Source organism: Balaenoptera musculus, chromosome 2, assembly GCF_009873245.2.
Source record: "Balaenoptera musculus isolate JJ_BM4_2016_0621 chromosome 2, mBalMus1.pri.v3, whole genome shotgun sequence".
Classification (NCBI taxonomy): domain Eukaryota; kingdom Metazoa; phylum Chordata; class Mammalia; order Artiodactyla; family Balaenopteridae; genus Balaenoptera; species Balaenoptera musculus.
In genome coordinates, this window is record NC_045786.1 from 149,285,912 (window position 1) to 149,306,703 (window position 20,792).

The 20,792-nt window shown below is 38.2% G+C and overlaps 1 protein-coding gene across 15 annotated transcripts in view; it reads left to right on the forward strand.

Annotated features, from left to right (window-relative positions):
* TTLL5 (tubulin tyrosine ligase like 5) overlaps positions 1-20,495 on the forward strand; it is a 318,372-nt gene extending 297,877 nt beyond the window's left edge. For 13 of the 15 annotated variants that reach the window (XM_036843204.1, XM_036843202.1, XM_036843207.1 and 10 more), the window contains one exon: positions 19,840-20,449. In XM_036843204.1, the coding sequence (XP_036699099.1) occupies positions 19,840-19,862 (23 nt within the window). In that variant the 3' untranslated portion in view covers positions 19,863-20,449. Of the gene's footprint in view, positions 1-19,839 lie in introns of all 15 variants that reach the window. The other 2 variants (XM_036843213.1, XM_036843218.1) reach the window with 2 other exon arrangements.
* Positions 20,496-20,792: the final 297 nt, after the last annotated feature.

Below are 20,792 nucleotides of genomic sequence, written 5' to 3' on the forward strand. Positions count from 1 at the left end.
GTATATGCATAGGCTATTCTGAGACAGATACAGATACACACAACAGTGACATAACAAAGAGTCTAGGGTAGAAGAGACACTTTTAACTCTACACCCATCTGTATTGTTTGATTTTTTTTTTTTAACTTGTGCAGAGATTACTTTTTTTTTTGGTTGCGCCAGGTCTTAGTTGCGGCAGGCAGGCTCCTTAGTTGCGGCTTGCTGGCTCCTTAGTTGTGGCATGCGAACTCTTAGTCGTGGCATGCATGTGGGATCTAGTTCCCTGGCCAGGGATGGAACCCAGACCCCCTGCATTGGGAGCCTAGTGTCTTAACCACTGTGCCACCAGGGAAGTCCCCCAGATTACTTTTTAAAAATACAAATAGGAACAGTTTTTTAAGTGTGGTGGTCAGATATTTCTTTCTCTCCATCCCTCTCTGCCTCTTCTTTCTCTCCATCTTTTTCATCTCTCTTCTTCATCTCTCTTCATTTTTCTTCACAGCTTCATTAACCTCCCTCTTTCTTCTTTACATGGTTTCTTCCATGTAGCAAGGTGAGATGGAGGGTAATTTGAGCGGCAGCTCCAGCCTTATTCTTTGCAGTTTAATGACCACAGGGTAAAGAAGACTCTTCTATGTTAGTATATATACATCCTAAGGAAGGGCTGTGATCGGCTTGGCTTGGATGACATGACCACCTCTTAAGGCAATTGCTGCGGGTAAGGGGATGGGGACTTTGGCCAATTCTGGGTCATCTGCCAGCTTTTGTGATGGAAAGGGTATAGGAGGAACATCTGTAGTCTGGCCGTAATCACCTGACTGGAATAGAGGAGGTAGGGTTATAGTTTTCCCAGAGGAAGTGAAAGGAGCTGAAACCATCAGCAGATGGGAAGGGACGCTAGGCAGACAAAAACAATAGATTTCCCCCTACTTTCCACCCTTCCTAGCATCTATACAGAAATAGGGTTACATAAGACAATGTATGCAGTAAGTGTCAATACTTGATATAGTGCCTGAAGCAGAAAAAGAGATAGATCAATATATATTATTATTCAGTATCTCCTTTCTAATTGTGACAAAATACACATAACACAAAATCTACCATTTTAACCATTTTTAAATGTACCGTTCAGTGGATTAAGGACATTCATTCACATCATTGTACAACCGTCGCCACCATCCATCTTTAGAACTTTTTTTACCTTACACAGTTGAAACTCTGTACCCATTGAACACTAACTCCCTGTTTCCCCCCCACCCCACTCCCTGGCAACCACCATTCTGCTTTCTGTCTCTATGAATTTGTCTACTCTAGAGACTGCACATAAGTGGAATCATACAGTATTTGTCATTTTGTGACTGGCTTGTTTAACTCAGCATAATGTCCTCAAGGATCTTTTGTGTTGTAGCATGTGTCAGAATTCCTTCCTTTTTAAAGGCTGAATAATATTCCATTGTATGTGTACACCACATTTTGTTTATCCAGTCATCCATCGATGGATACTTGGGTTGCTTTCACCTTTCAGCTGTGTGAATAATGCTGCTGTGAACATGGATGTACACATATCTGCTCAAAACCCTGCTTTCAGTTCTTTTGGGTATATACCAAGACATAGAATTGCTGAATTACTTACATCAGGAAATGATTATCATAATATGTTTAGGGAATATTTATCATCTCATATAGATACAAAATTAAAGAAATATTTTTTAAAAATTCTTTGTGATGAGAACTCTTAGGATTTACTCTCTTAACATCTTTCATATGTAACACACAGCAGTGTTCATTGTATTATCAAGTTGTGCATTACATCCCTAGTACTTATGTATCTTGTAACTGGAAGTGTGTACCTTTTGACCACCTTCATCTAATTCCCCCTCCCTGCCTCTGGTAACCAAAAATCTGATCTCTTTTTCTATGAGTTTGTTTGTTCCTGGTACCCAAAATAGTGATTTGGTATTTCTTTACATTTCAAAATGACCACTGTGATAAGTCTAGTTATGTCACCGTACAAAGGTATTACATGGTTATTTACTTTATTCCCCACACTGTACATAGCCATATATATACATGAATGATTAAGTTGCTGGTCTCTTAAGTTCAAACACATTTTAACAACTCTGCATTTTTACTGCCCCTCCCCTCACATTTACTGTTTTTTACATCATATCATACATCTTTTTGTTTTGTATATCCCTTAACTTATTGTGGCTATAGATGATTTTACTATATACTTTTGTCTTTTAACCTTCCTGCTAGCTTTATACATGGCTGATTTACTACCTTTACTGTATATTTGTCTTTACCAATGAGATTTTTCCTTTCATAATTTTCATGTTTCTAGTAGTGGCCTTTTCTTTTTCCCTTAGAGAAGTCCCTTTAACATTTCTTATAAAGCTGGCTTGGTGGTGCTGAACTCTGGTGGTGCTTGCTTGTAAAACTTTTGATCTCTCCATCATATCTAAACGAAAGCCTTGCCAGGTAGAGTATTCTTGGTTTTAGGTATATCATGCCACTCCCTTCTGGCCTGCAAAGTTTCTGCTGAAAAGTCAGCTGATAGTGTTATGGGAGTTCCTTTGTATGTAACTTGTTGCTTTTCCCTTGCTGCTTTTAACATTCTCTATCTTTAATTTTTGCCATTTTAATTACAGTGTGTCTTGGTGTGATCTCCTTTGGCTTGATCCTGTTTAGGAGTCTCTGTGCTTCCTGGACAGTATTTTAGAAGTCAAATTTGAGATGATGGCTGAACATTAAATTCAGAAAAGTCTTCTCAAAAGCCAGGGAGAAGTCAGAGCTGGATGTCGAGTTTAGCAATCGTCCTTGTAAACTGTCAGTGGATAAATTCTCTGAAGGAAAGGATGTAAGAAAGAGCAACAAAGTGCAAAAGAGAAAGGAACCAGTGGAGGAGTCCAAGGAACCAGCCTTGAGAGGAGACACCTAGGTATTTCAGAATCTCAGAGGACCACATAGGAGAGATCAAGAGGGTGGGAATGATTGATGAACTCAGATGCTAAGATAGATGATATTACTTGCCTGTGAATAAAATTTTGTTAAATGTAGTCATTTTCATACGAATACTGCCCTGTAGGTTCCTTTACAATTTTCAGAATGTTTTCATGTGAATTATCTTCCAACAATCCAATGGAGTACGCAAGTTATTATTCCTATACGAGAAAGAAAAGGAAGCTCAGAGAGACTGTGATTTTCCTAAGGTTTCTCCTGGTACCTCTCACTTTCCCCGGATGATCAGTCTTGGGGAAGCTGAAGGCACTAGTTCAGAGATGCCTGAGTCTGAGGAGGCGCGAGGGGTTGGTTGTTCCCCTCTGGTGCCCAGGCCGCTTGTCATCCCAGCGCATGTGCTCTCGTTCAGTACCTCCTGGGAACAGTATCTACTGGCCTCTCTCAGCTTCCTGTGAACTGCTAAGGAATTTGATTGTCTAGACTCTAGAGCAGTGGTTTTTAAACTGTGGGTCATGACCTACGAGTGGGTCATCAAATCAATTTAGTGGGTCACAACCAGGCTCACGAGAGCCCGTGGTGCATGCGTCTTCTCAACCCTGCCTTCAATAACTTCGCATTGCTTCCTTGAACTCGGCTGTAGTGGAAATCAGCCAACAAGACGAAGTCAGGGCTTTTGTTTGCTTATTTTACCACGGAGAGCCAGTTGTTAAACAATCACTAGCATACCACTGGTCATAACCGTCAATTCTTCCTCCCTCCCCCCACAATGGAACAGAATGGAATCGAAAGGAAAATACCAGGGTCCATCTATAATAAAAGTAAGAATTGTTCTGTGAGACTTTAAGCCGTAAAGCTATTTATGTGTGTGTTCATATGAGATGTATTTTTTACTATGCATTGCAGTAAAAAAAAAAAAAAAAGTTTGAAAGTCACCGGTTTAGGGGCCCTTCATTTACTTTCCTCAGGTAGTTGAACGTCTGCTGTTCTCCTGATCCTTAGGCAAAGAACTGGTATCCAGCGCCCTTTTTGAATTAATGATGCATCTACTGTAGGAGGAATGAGACTGAATTTTTATCAGGCTAAAAATAATTGTTCTAGAATAGGAAAGGTCCCTCCATACATCAGTTCTTTTGAACTCAAAGCTATATAAAAATTTGTTCTTAAACCTCACCAAAGATTTTCTACAGTGAGCATGAATTTATTCTATAGTCAGAAAACAGTAATCATTATTAAATTCCAAAGATTAGAAGGCTGGTGAATAGAAGAAATCAGATTAAAGTTCATAGTATTGTGTTACTCTATCCCTCTTCATTTCTAGAACTCTCTATAAGAAAAGAAATTAAATCTTTTTAAAATTTTTTATTGTTACTGTATTTTTTATTAATTTTATTGAAGTATAGTGATGTACAATGTTCTGTTAATTTCTGCTGTACAACAAAGTGATTCAGTTATATATTCCTTTTCATATTCTTTTCCATTATGGTTTATCACAGGATATTGAATATAGTTCCCTGTGCTCTACAGTAGAAGCTTGTTGTTTATCCATCCTATATGTACTAGTTGGCATCTACTAATCCCAAAATCCCAATCCTTTCCCCCACAACTCCTCCCTCCCCCTTGGCAGCCACAAGTCTGTTCTCTTATGTCTGCGAGTCTATTTCTGTTTCGTAGATGTGTTCATTTGTGTCATATTTTAGATTTCACATATAAGTGATATCATATGATATTTGTCTTTCTCTTTCTGATTTACTTCACTTAGTGTGATAATCTCTAGGTCCATCCATGTTGTTGCAGATGGCATTATTTCATTCTTTTTTATGGCTGAGTAGTATTCCATTTTATATATATATATATCTCACATCTTTTTTTTTTTTTTAATTTATTTTTGGCTGCGTTGGGTCTTCATTTCTGTGCGAGAGCTTTCTCTAGTTGTGGCAAGTGGGGGCCACTCTTCATCGCGGTGCGTGGGCCTCTCACTATCGCAGCCTCTCTTGTTGTGGAGCACAGGCTCCAGACGCGCAGGCTCAGTAATTGTGGCTCACGGGCCTAGTTGCTCTGCAGCATTGGGATCTTCCCAGACCAGGGCTCGAACCCGTGTCCCCTGCATTGGCAGGCAGATTCTCAACTACTGCGCCACCAGGGAAGCCCTCACATCTTCTTTATAAATAGTGCTGCTATGAACATAGGGGTGCATGTATCTTTTCGAATTATAGTTTTGTCTGGGTATATGCCCAGGAGTGGGATTGCTGGATCATATGGCAATTCTGTTTTTAGTTTTTTGAGGAACCTCCATACTGTTCTCCATAGTGGCTGCACCAATTTACATTCCTACCAACAGTGCAAGAGGGTTCCCTTTTCTCCATACCCTCTCCAGCATTTATTATTTGTAGGTTTTTTAAATGATGGCCATTCTGAGCAGCGTTAGGTGGTACCTCATTGTAGTTTTGATTTACATAAGAAATTAATTCTTTTTAAGAAAGTAAAGAAACTTTTTGTGAAATAAATCATTTCCCTTTTAATGATTTAGTGATTTATCTTATAAATCCAGATTTATTTACAGGTATATTACATATAAAAATTTTATATATAGACGTTATATATAAACATATAAAAATATGTAAACATATATATAAATATATATCTCAGATATGCTTAAGTGGATTATGCTTCAAAACTAAATAGATGTAGATATATCATAGAATTAGATCCCAAGGACTCTGATTTAGATCAGCCTTGCAATTTTTAAATTTTCAAAAAGGGAAGTTATTAAATACTCTTATGCCAAAAAAGCTCTATGTGAATGTGTTAAATGGTCTGCCCTTAAGATACTCGTTATCTGAATGTAGTTAAAAAAAAGAAACACTTTTCACTGAGTGATGTCTGAAAGTCATCCAAATAGATGTGTATCTTTCTATTCCATGCTGTAACTTTATCATGCTCATCTTAGGGTTTGCTGTAATAAGAAAATGAACCAGAATAAGGGTAATATGGTTTTTACAGGTTTGTAAGAATTAAATATACTTTCAGAAATTAGTTGCGTATAATTTTCTTAGAAGAATTAGGCTTATTGTCTACATGACTTTAGTTCTTTACAGTAGAATTCCTTAAAATGGCATTTTATTAAAACTACTCAATACTCATTTGCAAGTAGGAAGTAAATCTCCCCCATGGATGGACACTTGAGCCCATGTTGGTTTTGGCATCAAAGAGTTACACCAAGTGCCTGTATTCTTCATGAGAATTCAGAAGCATTTCTGGGAGGGCATGAGCGCTTGACGGTGCTGCTGTGGTCAGCAGCTCCCTCTCCCATGTGACTGCATTTCAGCGTCACTTAGGGGCTGCCTTTGCTCTACACAAACCCCTTGCAGCTGTGCCCAGTGCCTTTGTGTCACCCAGGCAGGGTTTCATGAAATGGATCTGATGCTCTTGTGCCTGTGTTGTTCATTCCTGCATACTAGAGCTGTGCCCAGGAAGGTGAAGGGCCAGCAGGTTGGCCCTCACTCCCCAGCTGTCCTTTTCTCCTAGTGTCACTCAGGATATAAATAAAGTGATTCATTCACTCTCCTTCTTACCAAACCAGAATGCTGCCAGAGTGTACTACCAGAGCCACTCAGATCCATTGGAAAGGCCTTAGGGACAAATCTAAGGCACAATTTAAAAAGTCTTTGCATTTAGGTAATTTTAAAAATAAATTTAATTTTATTTCTCTTAATCATTTCAAACCTTGGAAGGAGAAAAATAACTCCAGTTTTATGTTCATGTCATCTGAGGTCTGGGCCTTCTTTATTAGAATGGAAGTCATGATGAATTTCTGTCTTTTCTAAACTAGAAAAGCCATGATCAGATGATCTCATTGGAAATTTGCATCCCTTTCCTTCAGACAGCTGATGGGTGGTAGAGCACTGGTCTGGAGTGTGGATTGCTGCTTATCGCACGGGGCCTTTTGCTCTTTGCAGAAGCATAGTTTGTATTGTTGGTTGGAAGTCTTTTATCCCATCAGGAACCCTGCTGTGCTTCTGCTCATTTCCACAGCAGTCAATGGAATATTTACCAAGCAGTCCCCCTGTGAATATTTACATGGCAAAATGCTATGAGCTCGGGCCATGTAAAGATTTGTAAGACACGGTCTCTGCCCTGAAAAGAGGGTAGCAGGGGAAATGAGGGACACGTGCAAGACAAAGTCCCCTCCCCCCCCCCCCACCCCCCCCCCCCCCACCCACCCCACCCCCAAAAGTTTAAGAAACAATGTTTTAGGTAATTTAGGAAAGTCTGTCCACCATTCTGCTCGGGGAACGTATACCTTAAAGTGAGCATGGAGTGTGAATCTGCTGTGCCTTCTCCACTCCTAGGTGCCTCTCATGGTGCATTTTACCTTGGCAGAATGTCAATCGTGTTTTAAAATATTTTTATTCACTGTGTAACACAAGGCAGTTACTTTAGTCTGGTGCTAGGCTGGGAGAAAAATTGGGTTTGTTGAACTCTGATAGTTGCCAAACCAGTATAATGTATTTTACAGGTGGCTTTAAGATTGTCAAAAGTAATTCTGATTTTATGTTTATGTTGCTTATTGACTTTAGAACTAACCTAATAAGATGTAACTGTTTATTTGATAAATGGCCAAGTGATTGTGTAATAGGCAGTATGATCTATAGACATTTGACGAAAAAACAAGAAAGAAGTTCCACACTAGGACATCAAAGCAAAACGAAGATGGGATAACTTCAATGGCTGTTTTTTAAAGTCCTACAAACAAGAGCTGGCTTCTGATCATGGCCACAGAGGCAGTGAAGGGGGAAATGCAATAACATTATTATTCTGTATATCCTTCCTGCCCTAATTACCCCAGCACTGGGTCACCAGGCAGGAGCAGGGATTAAAGCAGCTCTAGACTAGAATTATGGCAGATGTAAGGGACAACTGGCAAATCTCAAGGTGAGAGTCTAACTGGAGACCTTTCACATAAAGATGGGACCCCAAAGGGCTGTATTCTCCATGTGAAGGTTAACCAGAAATAAACCTCCCCTCCCACCTGTGCCTCCACCCGCTCAGGCACTGAAAGAAATTGCCTGTCTTGAACCTTGGTGGTGAGTGAGATGGAGTTAGAGGACTCTCCCCTGATCATTTATAACCACAAACTGGGCTCTTATGTAAGCTTGGGCATGAATTCATATTCCCTAGGTGCTCCAAAAAGCTTCAAACTGAGAATTTTGTTTAAGGTGGTCCTAAGCTAGTGGTGGCCCCAGGCATCCATTAGAATTAAATACATATTTTTTCTGGAGAAATCCTCCTTCAACTCAAATCTCAAATAATTCCCACAGGTAACATTCTGAGAACTGTGGTATCATAGTTTAAAATTACAAAACAAAAAAGGAACACAGCACCATAAAGCAAGAGTCATCAAAGATAACAGATAACAATATCAGACCTGCAAAGACTAAGATACTGAAATTACCAGACATACAATTTAAAAAAAAAAATTCTCATATTTTTAGAGAAATTAAATGAGGGAGTAAAAGTATGAGTAAAACCAAGAGGTTAAAATCATGACCAGCAGATTTGAAAAAAGAACTAAGTAGCACTTTCAGAATTGAAAAAAATATAGTAATTAAAGTTTAAATTCAACGAATGGGCTTAACTGCAGATTAGATCCAGCTGATGAGAGATTTAATGAGCTGAAGATGTATTTAAAGAAATTATCTGGAACGTAGCACAGAAAGAAAAAGTGGTGGAAAACCCAAGTGAGAAGCCCCTAATAGACATCTAACTGGAGTTCTGGAAGAAAATGGGGCAGGGACAATATTTGAAGAGCTCACAGCTAGAATTTTCCAAAGCTAATGAAAGATACACAAATTGCAGTGAATCACAAGAAATCCACACCTAGACCCACCATACTAAAACTTTAGAATACAAAGACAAGGAAAAGATGTTAAAAGCAGCTAGAGAGAAAAGAAGCCTTACCAAAGGAATGCCAATTTGGTTGACCGCATAACTGCTCAACAGCAATAGCGGAACCCAAAACGCAGTTTAATCTTGTCATTGATGACAAGAAACAATTACCAAACCAGAAATGTACTTAAAGCAAAAATATCTTTCAAGGATAAGGATGAAATAAAGACACTTTCAACGCATAAAGCCCAAAGAATTTGTCCCTAGCAAACCTCCACAAAAGGAAAGAATCTAAAGAATGTATTTCAAATAGAGAAGATGATACCAGAAAAAGGTCTGAGATGCAAGGAGGAATTATGAGCAAAGAATGTGTAAAAATATGGGCAAATGTAAACATAATAACCAATGAAGTGATAATTATGTTCTTGTGTGGTTAAAAGGGAGAGAGAGGGAATGAAAATATCCAACATCAATATCATACAAATCAAGAGAGAGGGTATGATCAGAGTTAAAGTAGTCTAACCTGACATTGTACAATAAAAAGGTGAAGATATTGATTAACTTCAGCTTTACATAGTTTATACAAATGCAAAAATGAATAGAGTAACTACTAAAAGATTAGAAATGTGAAACTTCCAAAATAGTAGAGAGGAAATGAAATGAGAAAAATAATAAATCCAGAAGGATGAAAAGAAAACACAGAAAAGGTAGAACAAATAGAAAGCACACTTAAGATTGTAGAAATAAATAAAAATATTAGTAATTACAAAAATATGAGTGGACTAAATGTTCCAGTGAAAGTCAAAGACTGATTCATTAGACAAATATTTACTGAGCATCTACTATGTGCTACACACTACTGTCAGCACTAGGCACACAGCACAGAGCAGTGAACAAAACAACCAAAAATCCCTAATGGGAGAGATAGACAACAAACCAAATATAACACAAATAGTACATTAGGTAGTGGTGAGTGTTCTTAGAGAAAAAGAAAAGCCATGAAAGGAGATAGAGAATAAGGAGAGGCACTATTCTAAACAGAGTAGTCAAGAAGAGTGTCATGTGAGTGAAGCCCTGAAGGAGGTGAGGGAATGAGCTGGTGGTCATGAAGGGAAGGGAATTCCAGGCAGAGGGAACAGCATGAGCACATGCCTTGAAGGGGATCATGGCTGCTGTGTGGGGAGCGAAGAAGAGAGTGGGCACAGATGGGCCTCAAGAGATGATGAGGGGCCAGACTATGAAGGACCCCACGAGCCAAAGCTGGTTAAAAGAGACACATCTCAAACATAAGTATATAAAAAGGATGAAGGAAAAGGCTGGGAAAACGATATACCAGGGGAATGTAGCTATAGTCATCAGACAAATCGATTTTTTTTTAATACGAGTAATATTTTTTTTTGAACATCTTTATTGGAGTATATTGCTTTACAATGGTGTGTTAGTTTCTGCTTTATAACAAAGTGAATCAGCTATACACATACATATATTCACATATCTCCTCCCTCTTGCGTCTTCCATCCCACCCTCCCTATCCCACTCCTCTCGGTGGTCACAAAGCAACCGAGCTGATTTCCCTGTGCTGTGGCGGCTGCTTCCCACTAGCTATCTATTTAACATTTGGTAGTGTATATACGTCCATGCCACTCTCTCACTTCGTCCCAGCTTACCCTTCCCCCTCCCCATGTCCTCAGTTCATTCTCTATGTCTGCATCTTTATTCCTGTCCTGCCCCTAGGTTTTTCAGAGCCATCAAAAAAACAAACAACCTAATCCAAAATGGGCAGAAGACCTAAATAGACATTTCTCCAAAGAAGATGTACGGATTGCCAACAAACACATGAAAGGATGCTCAACATCACTAAATCATCAGAGAAATGCAATCAAAACTACAATGAGGTATCACCTCACACCAGTCAGAATGGCCATCATCAAAAACTAAACAAATAGATTTTAAGGCAAATAGCATGTCAAGAATAAAGAGGATCACTACATTATGGCTAAAAGTTCTAAAGATTCACCAGGAAAGTATTTAACTTTTTCTTGTTGACTTATTTTAACTAGTATATTTCCTGACTTTTAAATTAAATACAATGCATACTTATGAAAAATATATTGGGCAAAAATGAACAGAACCACAAAGAGAGATAGACAGATCCATCTTCATAATGGAATGTTTTAATGTAACTCAGTAATTGGTAGATCAAGCAGTCTGAAAAATCTTGAAACATTTAGGAAATTTGAACCACGCAGTTAAACAGGCTTGATATAATAGATATGTATAGAACATCACACTAAGTGCGTAATACACATTCTTTGCAAGTGTCTGTGGAGTATTGTGGAAACTATGTAGTAGGCCTTAAATCACATTTCAAAGACCATATTCCCTGATCACAATGCCATAACAAAAAGGTAAACTGGAAAATCCTCATGTGTTAGAAATTGAGGAAGAGTTAACTCATCAGAAAAATCATAATTAGAAAATACTATTTATCAAACTGAGGACTATTAAAAAGTAATATTAAAGGAAAATTTATACAGTACTAGGGAAAGGGGAGAGGCTGAAAGTTAATGTGCTAAGTATCTGACTTAAGAAGTTAAAAAAGGAACAACAACATAAATTCAAAGATAATAAAGATAAAAGAGGAAATTAATAAAATAGAAATAAACTTACGGTTTGTGAGGAACAAATAGGGACATTATTGTACATCCTTCAGAGATTAAACAGATGGTAGGAAGATACTATGAATAACCTTACTTTGATACATTTTTTAAACTTTGGTGAGATGGATACAATTTTAGTATTTAGCTTATAAAATTACTCAAGAAGAAATATAAAGCCCCAATATTCTTTTAATTATTAGGAAATTGAATCAAGAACAGGTCTTTCCGCAAATTCAACACTAGGCTTTTATGGTTTTACTGGCCATCCAAAGATCAGATATACCAATCTTCCACAAACTGTTCCAGAGTAGCGGAAAAGAGGGAACACTTCCTAACTCTTATTATCATCTTAATATCAAACTCTAACAAAGACAGTCCCCCACCCCCTAAATGTTCTAAAATTATAAGATCTTAATTGTGGGTATAAATGTGAAAAAGTGTGAATAGAACATTAGCAAACTGAGTCCAGCAATGTTAAGAAAAGACATCATGATCAAGTTAGGTCCATCCCAGAGATTCAAGATTGTGTAATATTTAAAAATCAACTAATGTAATTTTCTGCAGTAACAGATTAAAGGGGAAAAAAAATCAGATGCTCCTCTCAATGGATACAGAATGAGCATTTGATAAATTCAATACCCTCATGACTTTAAAAAAATTCCTTCTTAAGTAAGAATAGAAGGGAACCTAATGATAGAGTATCTCTACAAAAAAAGCAACAGTAACTATCATGCCATTGGTTGGGAAACCTTGAAAATATTCCCTTTAAGATGCAGAGCAAGACGAGGGAACCCTTCACTTCTATCGAGTGTTGTACTGAAAGTCCTAGTCAGTAAAGCAGAACAAGGAAAAGAAATGACCTAAGATTCAGAAAGGAAGAAGCAAATCTGCCATTATTCTTACCTAATGTATTTGTCTGATTGGAAACCCAAAACGAATGTTCAAGTAAATTATTAGCTCTATAGCTGATTCACTTTGTTATAAAGCAGAAACTAACACACCATTGTAAAGCAATTATACTCCAATAAAGATGTTAAAAAAAGATTATTAGCTCTATAGGAGTTTTCAAAATCAATTACATTTCTGTACATCAGCAACAAACAGGTAGAGTCTGTGATTATACAACAGATACCCTTTGTATCAAAGTTATAATCATCAAAACATATAATGTACCTAGGGAAAACTCTAACAAAAGATATGTAAGACCTAGTATTTAAAAAATTACAAAACCCTATGGAAAGTCACTTAAAGAAAAAAAAAACAAATTAATGGAGAGAGAAACATGTACGTAGATTAAAAGTCAGTTTGGTAAGATGTCGGTTCAGTATATGCGAATCAGTCACTGTGATACACCATATTAACAAATTAAGGAATAAAACCATATGATCATCTCAATAGATGCAGAAAAAGCTTTTGACAAAATTCAACACCGATTTATGATAAAAACTCTCCAGAAAATGGGCATAGAGGGAACCTACCTCAGCATAATAAAGGCCATATATGACAAAACCACAGCAAATATTATTCTCAATGGTGAGAAACCAAAAGCATTTACACTAAGATCAGAAAAAGGACAAGGATGTCCACTCTCACCACTCTTCTTCAACATAGTTTTTGGAAGCCCTAGCCACAGCAGTCAGAGAAGAAGAAGAAATGAAAGGAATACAAATTGGAAAAGAAGAAGTCAAACTGTCACTGTTTGCAGATGACATGATACTATACATAGAATATCCTAAAAATGCCACCAGAAAACTACTAGAACCAATCAATGAATTTGGTAAGGTTGCAGGATACAAAATTGATGCACAGGGATTCCTTGGTGGCACAGTGGTAAGAATCCACCTGCCAATGCAGGGGACACGGGTTCAAGCCCTGGTCTGGGAAGATCCCACATGCCACGGAGCAACTAAGCCCATGTGCCACAACTACTAAGCCTGCGCTCTAGAGCCCACGAGCCACAACTACTGAGCCCATGTGCCACAACTACTGAAGCCCATGCGCCTAGAGCCCCTGCTCTACAACAGGAGAAGCCACCACAATGAGAAGCCCGCGCACCGCAATGAAGAGTAGCCCCGACTCACTACAACTAGAGAAAGCCTGCATGCAGCAACAAAGACCCAACACAGCCAAAATAAAATAAATAAAATAAATAAATTTTTAAAAAATTGATGCACAGAAATCTTTTGCATTCCTATACACTAACAACAAAATATCAGAAAGAGAAATTAAGGAAACAACCCCACTTACCATCGCGACAAAAAGAATAAAATACCTAGGAATAAACCTCCCTAAGGAGGCAAAAGACCGGTACTCAGAAAACTATAAAACACTGATGAAAGAAATCAAAGATGACATAAACAGATGGAGAAATATACCATGTTCTTGGATTGGAAGAATCAATATTGTGAAAATGACTATACTACCCAAAGCAATCTACAGATTCAGTGCAATCCCTATCAAACTACCAATGGCATTCTTCACAGAATTAGAACAAAAAATTTTACAATTTGTGTGGAAACACAAAAGACCCTGAATAGCCGAAGCAATCTTGAGAAAGAAAGACAGAGCTGGAGGAATCAGGCTCCCCAACTTCAAACTATACTACAAAGGTACAGTAATCAAGACAGTATGGTACTGGCACAAGAACAGAAATATAGATCAGTGGAACAGGATAGAAAGCCCTGAGATAAACGCACGCACATTTGTCATAATTTATGGTCACCTAATTTATGACAAGTGAGGCAAGAATATACAATGGAGAAAAGACAGCCTCTTCAATAAGTGCTGCTGGGAAAACTGGGTAGCTACATGTAAAAGAATGAAATTTGAACACTCCCTAACACCATACACAAACATAACTCAAAGCGGATTAAAGACCTAAATGTAAGACCAGACAGTATAAAACTCTTAAAGGAAAACATAGGAAAAACACTCTTTGACGTAAACCACAGCAAGATCTTTTTTGACCCACCTCTTAGAGTAATGAAAATAAAAACAAAAATAAACAAATGGGACCTAATGAAACTTAAAAGCTTTTGCACAGCAAAGGAAACCATAAAGAAGACGAAAAAAACAGCCCTCAGAATGGGAGAAAATATTTGCAAACGAAGCAACTGACAAAGGAGTAATCTCCAAAATATACAAACAGCTCATGCAGCTCAATATCAGAAAAACAAACAACCCAATTAAAAAATGGACAGAAGACCTAAATAGACATTTCACCAAAGAAGACATACAGATGGCCAAGAGGCACATGAAAAGATGCTCAACATGACTAATTATTGGAGAAATGCAAATCAAAGCTGCAATGAGGTTATCACCTCATACCAGTCAGAATGGTAGTCATCAAAAAATCTACAAACAGTAAGTGCTGGAGAGGGTGTGGAGAAAAGGGAACCCTCTTGCACTGTTGGTGGGAATGTAAATTGATACAGCCACTATGGAGAACAGTATGGAGGGTCCTTAAAAAACTAAAACTAGAACTACCATATGACCCAGCAATCCCACTACAGGGCATGTACCCTGAGAAAACCATAATTCAAAAGGACACGTGGACCCCAGTGTTCATTGCAGCACTGTTTACAATAGCCAGGACATGGAAACAACCTAAATGTCCAACGACAGATGAATGGCTAAGGAAGATGTGGTACATGTATAAAATGGAATATTAGCCATAAAAAGGAATGAAATTGGGTCATTTGTAGAGACGTGGATGGACCTAGAGTCTTTCATACAGAGTGAAGTAAGCTAGAAAGAGAAAAACAAATCGTATATTAACACATACATGTGGAATCTAGAAAAATGGTACAGATAAATCTATTTGCAGGGCAGGAATAGAGACGTAGATGTAGAGAACGGACATGTGGACATGGCGGGGACAGGGAGGGTGGGTCGAACTGGGAGATTAGGATGAACATGTATACACTATCATGCGTAAAATAGGTAGCTGGTGGGAACATGCTATAAAGCACAGGAAGCTCAGCTTGGTTCTCTGTGACGACCTAGATGGGTGGGATGGGGGGGTGGGGTGGGAGGGAGGTCCAAGAGGGAGGAGATACATGTATACATATAGCTGATTCACTTCATTGTACAGCAGAAACTAACACACTAATTGTAAAGCAATTATACTCCAATTTTAAAAAGTTATAAAACCCTATGGAGAGTCACTTAAAAAAAACCAAATTAATGGAGAGGGAAACATGTTCATAGATTAAAAGTCAGTTTGGTAAGATGTCAGTTCACCCCAAAATTTATCTATAGTTTGGAGAGGATATTAGTTGTTCATTTTTCTTTTTTTAACTTTAGTTGATTCTGAAATTTACATGAAAGAGAAAAGGGTCAAGCCTAACCATTATACTCTTAAATAATGGGAATGAGAGATAGGGAACCATGTGTGACTTGTCTTACTAGATACCAAAAATTATTATCAAGATTATTATCAAGGGGGACTTCCCTGGTGGCGCACTGGTTAAGAATCTGCCTGCCAATGCAGGGGACATGGGTTGAGCCCCGGTCCGGGAAGATCCCACATGCCGCGGAGCAAACTAAGCCCGTGTGCCACAACTACTGAGCCTGCACTCTGCAACTACGGAAGCCCACGTGCCACAACTACTGAAACCCGTGCGCCTAGAGCCCATGCTCCACAACAAGAGAAGCCACCACATTGAGAAGCCTGCGCACCACAACAAAGAGTAGCCCCCGCTCCCTGCAACTAGCGAGAGCCCGCGCAGAGCAACGAAGACCCAGTGCAGCCAAAAATAAATAAAATTAATTTATTTTTTTAAAAAAAGATTATTATCAAGGTAAAGTAATTAAGAGAGTGTGTTGTTGGCACAGAAAACTGGTCTTCTAGATGGAAACAGTTTATGGCAGAGAGGTATTCCAGTTAAAGGAGGAAAGGGTGGCTTTTTCAGTAAATAATGATAGGAAAATAAGTTATTGTGTGGGGAAAAAAATGAAAGTAGATCTGTTCTTCATACCCTACACAATTTTAGTTTGAATTAAAAACTTAAATACAAAAGGCAAAAGTGTCAGTATTTTTGTAAGATGTTATAGCACAATACATTATGACCATAATGTAAGGGAAAGATTTCTTAAATTAGACCCAGGAAGTGCAGACTAGAAAGGTGAAAACTGATCAATTTGACTTTATTCAAATTAGGAACTTCTGTTCTAAGACACCATAAAGATGTTGTGGGATTTTTGTTTTGTTTTCCTTTTATCCTTAAGTTCTTCTCTATTAGAAATACATGCTAAAGTATTTATGAGTGAAATGATGCGTTATCTTGGGTTTTTCTTTGAAGTATTCCAGGAGAAAAAACATGGGGAGAGAGATGAAACAAGAATGGTAGGACGTTGATAATTATCGAAGCTAGAGGATGGGAACAGGAAGGTGTCATACTATTCTAGTTGGTGTATATGTTTGAAATTTTTTATTTTAAAAAGTTTTTTAAAGAAACCATTTTTATGGTGACTGCCCTGGATTTTCTGGAAGTTTTAACATTTAAAACAAAATCATTTTCTGAAAAGGTCACTTGTTAAGTGTATATCTAAATAAAATCTAATTTTTATCTCTGAATAGGACTTTCCTTATAAATTAGTAAATCATGAAACAACCTCTTTTAAAAAAAAAGATACCCTAAAGAGATTGAAGAAACAAGTCACAAACTTGGTGAGGGTGTTTGCCACACACCCTCAAAAAATTAGTATCCATGTATTAAGCAAAGAACTTTAAAAATCAATAAATAGTTTCTTAGATATGACATCAAAAGCATAAGCAACAAAAGAAAAAAATAGACAAACTGGACATCATCAAACTTTTTAAATTTTGTGCTTCAGAGGACACCGTCAAAATGACAACCCACAGAATGGGAGAAAATATTTGCAAATTATGTTTGTAATAAGGGACTTGTATCTAGAATATGTAGAGACGTCTTAAAACTCAATGATTAAAAAGACAACTCAATTTTTTAAATGGGCAATGGAGCTGAACAAGGCATTTCTGCACAGAAGATATACAGTGCCAATTAGCATATGAAAACATTCTCACCGGCATTAGCTACTACGGAAATGCAAATCAAAATCATAGCAGAATACCACTTCATACCCACCAGGATGGCAGTATTCAAAAAAGACAATAACAAGTGTTGAGGCTGTGGAGAAATTGGAAGCTTCATACTCTGCTTGTGGAAATGCAAAATGGTGCAACTGCTTTGGGAAACAGTTTGGCAGGTCCTCAAACCATTAAACATAGAGTTACCATTATAACCGAGCAATATGTATATAACCCAACAGAAATGAAGACATATGTCCAAACAAAAACTTGCACTTGAATGTTTTTAGCAGCATTATTAATAATATCCAAGAGGTAGAAACAGCCCAAATACCCATCAACTGATGAGTGAATAAATAAATATAGTATATATACACAATAGAGTATTATTCAGCCATTAAAAGGAATAGCGTACTGATGCATGCTACAATGTGGATGACCCTTGAAAACATTATGGTAAGTGAAAGAAGCCAGACACAAAGGACCACATATTATATGATTCCACTTAATATGCAATGTCCAGAATAGGCAAATCTATAGAAACAGAAAGTAGATTAATGGTTGCTTAGGTCTGGGGGGATGAGATGTATGGGGGTGATGGCTGAGATGTGGGTTTTCATTTCCTTTTGATGAATATGTTCTAGACTTGATAGTGGTGATGGATGCACTCTGAATATACTAAAAGTCACTGAATTTTACACATTGAATGGGTAAATTGAATGGTATGGAATTATATCTCAACAGAGCTGTTTAAAAACATCAAGAAGCAACAACTCAATAGGAAAATAAGCAAAAGGCATATCCAGGCATTTTGCAGAAGACAAAACATGTGTGTGTAATACTAGATACTTGAGAAGATGCTCAACCTCATTCCTAATCAGTCAGATGCTAATTAAAACCACAGTAGGATACCATCATATCCTCACTTGATTCGCAAAAATTTTAAATTCAGGCAATACCGCTTCTCCACATGTAGAGGAGGTTGAGGTTGGGGGGAAGCTCATCCACTGGCAGAGGCGGTATGAATTGGTACAACTGCTTTGGAAAATAAGCTGGCATTATTTTTAGAGGGTTGAAGATGCAAGTATTTATGACCCAACAATTCCACTCCTAAGTATCTATCTAAAGAAATTCTTCCAGTTGTGTACTGAGATCACATATAAGAATAGTCACATAATAAAATAGCACTGTAAAATTCAAAACCACATAAAACTAAAATAAAATGTGTAGGGATATAAGTATATGTAGTAAATAGACCTGTTTTTTAAAAGCAAAGAAGGGGACGATAAACCCAAAATTCAAGATAGTGGAAATGAGAAAGAATTGGGAGGGTCTCACAGGGGATTTAGGGTAATAGTAATGTTCCTTTTCTTAAACTGGATGGAGAAATGTAGATGTGTATTTTGGGGGTGGAGGCAGGGGGTACAAGGCAGAGTGTTATCTGATAACCCAGCACGGAGGGAAGATTTAGACAAACTCTGGAGCGTACATAGAGCAATTTTTCCGTGTGGTTCAATATTGAATGCTAATAATGCTGACTCTGAGTTTCTAGAAAACGCTAACTTATTTAGCATCTTTTATTTAAGAAGCAGGAGGGATAAAATGTTCTTATGCGGGGCCGGGAGAAACTAAGAAAACGACACAAAAAAGAAGCAGCAGCAGAATGGGAGTGTTTTAGAAACGTTTCCAACAAAGTAGTTAAAATTGGGCTTCCCCCGGTGGCGCAGTGTTGAGGATCTGCCTGCCACTGCAGGGAACACGGGTTCGAGCCCTGGTCTGGGAAGATCCCACATGCCGTGGAGCAACTAGGCCCGTGAGCCACAATTACTGAGCCTGCGCGTCTGGAGCCTGTGCTCCGCAACAAGAGAGGCCGCGATAGTGAGAGGCCCGCGCACCGCGATGAAGAGTGGCCCCCACTTGCCGCAACTCGAGAAAGCCCTCGCACAGAAACGAAGACCCAACACAGCCATAAATAAAGAATCCTGGTCAAAAAAAGGTGATGATTTACTTTCTTCTAGAAATAGAAAAGGAGAAATGCCAAAAGACAGTACCAGAGTAAATCATCTTTATTGACTTCATTTCTAATAAAAAATAAATTGGATCTAAAAATGATTTAAAAAAAAAAAAAAAAAAAAGTAGTTAAAATTAACAGTTTTTTACTTCAAAGTGATCTTCATTTATTTGGGCCACAGCTACTTTATTCTTCAGTAATGCTAACTAATCCAAACATTCCTGTAAATTAGTAAAACCCCACGTGCTCATTTCAGATACTCAGTGGTTGGTTGACTTCCTCTTTTTCAGATCCCGCTCACACTAAAAGATGAAGCACAGACACGCGGAGGAGGAACCTATTCACTACTCCACTACTCCTGGGTGCGTGACTCCAGTGAAGCATCCACCAGTGCTGCAAGGGGTCCAGAGTATTTTTTTTTTTTTTTGCTGTTTCAGTCCCCAGTGCCTACCAGCAGAAGTGGCAGTAGATTGTTGCCTATCAGCCAATCCAGACTTTTCCTGAGACGACAGGAAAACATGTCAGCTGGGTTTCCGTGGAACTTGGCAGTGGGGACATTCAGCGGAAGCAATATATACCCCATCAGAGCACACTTGTATCTTTTACCCCTTTCACCCCCTCTCCCACCTGCTTAGGTCTTCTCTGTCCCTCTCCTGCTACCACACAGAGATGATATAAAAGAGGCTCTTTGGCTATTTGCATTTTGCTTCCTCTTCTTTTCAAGATTGCAGTATTAAGCTTTACCTCCTAAAAGCCTAAAATCCCAACAACATTATGTACCAAAGTTGTTCTTCCCTTGCAAGAGGGTTTGGAGGAAAGGGGGAGTTTATATCACAAGTTTCCCGGAGAGTGAAAAAAAGTCCGTGTGCTGCTGACCACATGAGCCATGGTGAAGGCACCCTTTGGAATTACTGATTTCTAAAATTAATAAAGTAAGTCTATTTTTATTTTCTTTTTTTTTCCATTTACTAATTTCCAAACAATCAGTATTCACAAATGAGACTGAAATAGGCCCAACTTCTCATTTTATGTCATTGCTGGGCAATTTTTTAAACTTCAGGTAAGAAATGTGAGTTATAAAGAGATGTTTTATTCTTATATTTGGTTTCAACAGATGGTGGGTCCAGGCTCTTCCCCAGGGGCAGCTCCAGCACCTGGGAGGCTGGGGCATGCAAATGTCTCCATTATCAGACCACAGCAGACGGGTCCTCCAGTGGCACGTGAATCTGTATCCAGTTGCACA